General features: G+C 34.6%; 1 protein-coding gene across 1 annotated transcript; it reads left to right on the top strand.

Moving 5' to 3' along the window:
- Positions 1-3,622: 3,622 nt before the first annotated feature.
- On the top strand, positions 3,623-6,045 carry LOC140446142 (uncharacterized). The gene is made up of 2 exons (XM_072538671.1): positions 3,623-3,925; positions 4,058-6,045. The coding sequence occupies exons 1-2, from the start codon at positions 3,919-3,921 to the stop codon at positions 6,043-6,045; spliced, it is 1,995 nt and encodes a 664-aa protein (XP_072394772.1). The 5' UTR covers positions 3,623-3,918.
- The last annotated feature ends 398 nt before the right edge of the window (positions 6,046-6,443 follow it).

Below are 6,443 nucleotides of genomic sequence, written 5' to 3'. Positions count from 1 at the left end.
TTTATAGCGGATCATATTGATGGTTTTGTTTTTTCTCCTTGCATTCATCAACTCTAAAATTTCCTCGGTCATCCATTTTTTTTTCTTACATTTGGTTGTTGTAAGTACTTCCTTACTAGGCTACAATATAGAGGTTTTGAAGAATTGCCACTGCTGCTCTACGTTGCAATTATTTCTTGGGTTTCTATCTAGATTTGTGTTGATTTTGTGTTACAGATTATCTTTTGTTTCTTCTGACTTTAGTTTCTGTATGTTAAGTTTATTGTTGTTGCGGCTTTTTTGCGTTTTTTTTTTAGTTGAAGTTGAAACCTAGCAATAAGAAGGCTGTGATCAAAGGACACGTCTGCTCCTGGATATGCCTTTACTGCCTGAATTGGGTTTTGATATCTGTGTTTTATTAGGATGTAGTCATATGTTTTTAATACCTTTCTCTTGTATAATATCAGCTGCTTCTGTAATTTTTTGGTATATGTTAAAGCTGTCATGTTGTTTTTCAAATCCTTCTAATTCTGCATATTTTTCTTATAGTCTCAACAAATAATGTTTAATTTACATTCTTGTATTGTTGTGTAGTTTTATTATTGTATTTCCTTTCCGTTATCAGTGCCTTTGTTTTCTGTGTTATCCGTTCTTTGATTTTAGGGGACATATCGCCATCCAGTTGTTGTTATATGGTGTTCCTCAGGATCTTCTCTAACTCTCTCCATTTTTATGTTGCGTTAAAAAGTTATCTTTGTCTTTCTACTTCCTCAACTTCCTTGTGTATTTGTTTTTTATTTTGTTGACATGGATCAGCTTCCTTCAGTCTCCTAAGATGTAGTATAACTGTAGTTGTTTCTGTTTTAACTGTTCCTATTTGCTTTAGTGTATCCATTATAAAATAAAAACTATTTTCCACATACGTTTCCTCCTTGGCTTGTAATAGTTGTGAAACCTTTTTCAAAATAATATTTTTAATCGCACAGCATAAATTCTATAACCATTTATACATTTAATAAATTGTTTACCTTTTACCTCTTTGTTGTTTTTTAGCCTCTTTTATGCAGAAAATAACTAAATTAAAACCTTCTCTTGTCCACTTACAAAAATAACGTTATAAAGCCGGATCTATGCTTCTGTTTCTCTACACCTAAAATAAATGCGCAGAGAGGAAAATATGTACATTATTTAGTTATTTTTTTCATACATAGCTCAATAAATCAAGTATTAAAATGATTTTTTTATAAAATGAGACAGCTAGAATGGGGTGTGGCATATAAAGGAAGAATATGGATAAATTATTAATCACTGTTGCCTTGTACGCAAGGTTGGGGGAAAACAAGTAATATCGTTTTTCGTATTGCAATACTGTGATATTACCGCAAATTTATTGTGACGGTTGTGATATTGTGTTTTTATATTCACAGATTTAAGCAAAATCCAGATTCGCTTTTAGAATTTCTTATCCAATTAGGAATTATATCTAAAAACATGTATCTTAGGAGCTACAATCTCGAAGAAAACTTTAATCGATACGAAAAGTATATCTTTTATCAATTTAAACTAATATATGGTTGAATACTCGAATATATGAACTTTATTCAAATAAAAGGCAGATGTCGAGCACAGTTTTTTATAAAATCTTCCTAAATACTTTCACTTTTAGAGCATCTTCAAGGTCATCTGAAATAGCCAAGAAACATTTTTTCAAATAAAGAAAAATTAGTTACCTTCGAAAAAACCGATTGATAAAAAATGTTTATATAACGGTTTAGACTTAGTTTATTAAAAATGTTGGCTGTCCAGCACTTCAGTGAAGTGCTCCTGGCTCCTGGTCTTAACGAAAATGTTCACACACACAGTGATCAACCCTGCCCTTAGGAACATATGTATACCATTGTTAAGTGGTATCCACATGTCCGAAGATCAAACCTGTCACACTTTGCTATTAAAGTGGTACCTATCTGACCCCCAGGCTTTTCCTCCACCCCTCCTCAACCAACCATCTTTTGACAGGTTTCGGCAACTCTGCCTCATTTTTTTTGGTGCTCACTGTGTAAACTCACTCTTTTAGCTACTCTGTGGTAATCTCATTTCTTCACTTCATTCTTCTTCCCTATATCCAGTTAGTTGTTGTTTCGGCTGTCTGTGCACCATTTTTGTGTTTACATCGTAGTCTGTCAACTTTCTTAGTATTCTATTGGGGTGGTTCCTGAGTCCATTAAAAATGTCATATGCTATTTCGTCCATTGTCCTTAATATTCTTTTCTGAGAAGAGTATTTTAGAGACTTAGAGTCTCTAAATAAGTATCTTAATTGGATATATTTTGTTACTTTTAGGGCTTCTCTGATCATCTAGTTTTGGGCTGTTTGGATCTTTTTTCAGTTGCTTTTGCATGTGTGTCCCCATGCATATGTTTTGAGGGTAGTATTATGCTGTCAGCTACTCTCATTTTTGTTTTGAAACGAAGGTTGCTCTTTCTGCCTATTAGCAAAGACAGTTGACTTATTAGCTTTAATGCTTTTGCTTTGTAGACTGCTTGCTTTACGTGATCAGTAAATGTAAGCTTTCTATCTAGTATGACTCCAAGGTGTTTTGCCTCGTTTGTCCATTCTACAGGAGTGTTAGCTATTATAATCTACCTGTCTGGTCTACTTTTTCGGTGTCTGTACATGACGGCCTGTGCCTTTTCGGGGTTCAGGGCAATTTTCCACTTTATGCACCGTCTTTGAAATCTATTCAGAGCGCTTTGCAGGTGACTGGCAGCTAGGTTAGGATCTCTACTGCTAGCTGCTATGTCGTCCGCGTACAGACTAACCAGTGTTCTGGATCTGTTGGAGTATCAGCTGTGAAGATGTGTATAATTACGGCGGTAGCACCGCTCTCTGAGGCACACCAGCCTCCAGGGCTCCGAGCTCGGATAGGGTTGATCATATCCGAACTCTGAACCTTCTGTTAGCTAGGTATGACGCAAGGAGACATGTCATCGCCTCACTGTAGCCTAGGTTGCTTATTTTATATAGCAGACCTTGATGCCATACTCTATCAAAAGCTTTACTCACGTCGAGGATTGCCGTTGCTGTGTATAACTTTTCGTTAAAGCCTTTGGTAATGAATTCTGCCAGCGTTAAAACCTGCAGTTCGCAGGAGTGTTAGGTCCTAAATCCGAACTGAGCCTCTGGAATAGATATCAAAGCTTGTGATTCTTCATTGAGTCTAGTTAGTATGACTCTTTCTGCTATTTTGCTTACTGATAATAATAAGCTAATAGGTCGGTAGTTTTGTGGAAAAGTGCCGTTTTCCCGGGTTCCGCTATTATAATCACGTGAGCTTCCTTTCATCTATCAAGGAAGTATCTTAACTTTAATATGCTGTTTATAATGTTTTACGTATACTATTGCTTTCGCCGGTAGGTATTTAAGGGCTCTGTTCTTGATGTTATCCGGTCCTGGTGTTATTAAGTTCTTCTGTGAAGTCGATGTCTTCATAGGGGTGTTCGTTGTTTTTCCAGACTATTTCTATTTCGTCTTCTAGAACTTCTGCTTTGTCTTGTTTGTTGTATACTATACCGTTTAACGAAAATGTTTAAGTGATGTCTGACATCACCAAGGAACTTGGATGAGCTATCACAATCGAGGGGCTGAGAGGAAAAGTGGTACAAGTGACATTTTGTATAAAAGTGAGATATGTGCATGAGTGGCTAGAGGATGTTGAGATTTATTAATATAAAAATGGTACAAGTACAAAACACACTACAGTACGGACATCTGTATGTGAGAAGTAAAAGCTCTCACCAATTTCTGGTAATGGTTTTCTGTATAAGTGGTCCAAGGTTACATGTCCCACTTTTGTTCTAAACCTTATGTAGTTGTTTGTGACAGCCACGTTTTAAAAGTGTGCAGGAATATTAATACAATTTGTGAAATAGCCTTAAAATAATGCAAGGTAAGTCTTAAATGCGTTTTATATTTTTTCAATTGTTATTTTATAGGGTTATTTTATTTATCTATGTCTTCAAAAAGTAGTAGTTGAAAGAAACTTATAGCATAACCTTAAAATGTTTCTTTTTTGTTTCAGAATCTGACAGTTATTCGGAATATGACGATTCAGAAGAGGACAGAAACTATAGTCCAATAGAAGAAAGTAGTAGCGATAGTAATCATGATCTACAAAACATTGCAGATGTTCATTTAAACAAGTCATTAAAGAAAAAGGGCAAAAAACGTTTGAGATATAGCGATTTAGATAAGAGGCAAGTAAGAAAACGAAAAAGAAATGCAGGTGAGGAATACGTAGGCTATAAAAACAAGTTAGTAAAAGCAAGAAGTTTGCAAAATTATATACATACTTGCAGATTTCAGTGTCAAAAATTCACCGATGAAGAAAGACAGGAAATATTTAACCAATTCTGGGGTCTAGGAAATTGGAATCTGCAGAATGCATTCATTACGTCTTGTACAGAGATCGCTTTGCCCAAACGACGACGTACAGAAGCTGTTACTAATAAAGGAAAGAGCGTTACTATCAAACTAAAAAATATGAGAGTTTGCAAAATGTTTTTCTTAAAAACTTTGGATATCAGCAATGGACGTTATTCGAGAATTTTAAATGGGATATCTGACGTTGGAATCACCGCTGTTGATAAAAGAGGAAGAGCTCCATGTCCTAATAAACTATCACAGGATGTAATTGATAAGGTAAATCGACATATTGATATGTTTCCAAAATATACCAGCCATTACACCAGACATTACAATCCCCGTAGACGGTACCTTCCTTCATTTTTGACCATAAGAAAAATGTATAAGTGTTACCTAGAGCATTGTCAAGAAAATAACGAAGCTCCTGTCAAGGAATGGTTCTACAGGAGAGTGTTTAATACCGAATTTAATCTAAGTTTTCATCATCCCTTGTCCGATACTTGTAATAAGTGCGATAAGTTCGAAACATCAATAAAATCGTGCACAAGTGAGTCAGATAAAAAGAAAATAATGTGCGAGAGAGAGCTTCATCACCGAAAAGCCGAATCGGGAATACAAGCCAAAAAAGAGGCAAAAATAGTGGCTGAAATTTCAAGGAATGAAGAAGTGGTATCAGTTTGTTTCGATCTACAAAAAACTTTACCTACACCAGCACTTACAACCAACAAAGTGTTTTATATGCGAGTATTATGGACATATAATTTTGGAGTCCATAATTTGGGCAAGAAATGTGCTTCAATGTATATGTGGGATGAATCGGTAGCATCCAGAGGCTCTATGGAAGTTTCTTCATGTCTTTGGAAATTTATTGCTGGTCTTAATCAAAATACACGACATCTTATTGCATTTAGTGATTCTTGTTCGGGACAAAATAAGAATAAAAATATTGTGAAATTTTTTATGTATGTGGTTAAAGAAACTCAGCTAGAAATAATAGACCACAAATTCCTTGAACCGGGACTTACCTTCATGGAATGCGATGAAGATTTCGGAGTCATTGAAAAGTACAAAAAGCAAGTACCTTATATTTTTGTACCCAGTGAGTGGATGAATGCTGTGAGAAACAGTTCTAAGAAGTTTAAATGTGAAGAAATAAGGATGGAGCACTTCATTTCACTCGAAAACTTCAACGAGTACGTGCAGGAAAATATTAAAAAGGATGATGAGAATAATCAGATAAAATGGAGAGAAATAAAATGGATTCGGTTTGAGAAGAAAGACCCATTTACTATGAAATTCAAGTACACTCTCAATGAAGAGACTGAATTTATAACTGTTAACTGTATGAAGAAGATGCGTGGAAGACCACCTCAGAATATTAGTCTTAGCCAACTGAATAGTTCACCCATGAGTCTGAAGTATGAAAAATGGAAGAATTTACAAGACCTACTATGCTTTGTGCCACCAATTTACCATCAATTTTACAATCAGCTCAATCACACTGCGAAGAAGGGAAAACAAGGTCAGAAAAAGAAGCCAATGCAACCTGAAGAAAGAAAAGAGAAGGACAATGAAGATGACGATGAGGTAGACGACAATGATAAAATACTTTTGAGCGACTATGATGATGAGGAAGATATTTAGCTCAGTTGGTAGCACGTCTATATAATATCATTTCGTTATTATTTTTATGCATTTTTTGTTCCTGTATTTTTGTGCAATATACATTTTGTTTTCGTATCTAATGTAGCTTCTTAAATAAATGTTCAAAAAATTACGTGTATTTCTTTTATAAAAGATATTATTTATTTATTTACTCATGGTAATATTTACTTGTACCATTTTTACTCTAAACAACAAAAATGGTACATGTACATTTTGTAAAAAATGTTTCAAAAAAACTAAATGTATATGATTGTAAAAACTGCACATGAAAACATTAAGAACTTACTAATAATAATATCTTGATTAGATTTTAAAATTTTGTTTGGTCTTTTTGTGCCACTACTTAAACTTTAACTCTCATTTTCTCAAAACTATCT

Source organism: Diabrotica undecimpunctata, chromosome 7 (assembly GCF_040954645.1).
Source record: "Diabrotica undecimpunctata isolate CICGRU chromosome 7, icDiaUnde3, whole genome shotgun sequence".
Lineage (NCBI taxonomy): Eukaryota > Metazoa > Arthropoda > Insecta > Coleoptera > Chrysomelidae > Diabrotica > Diabrotica undecimpunctata.
The sequence above is the reverse complement of the archived record's forward strand: the minus strand, read 5'-3'. Positions and strand labels throughout refer to the sequence as shown.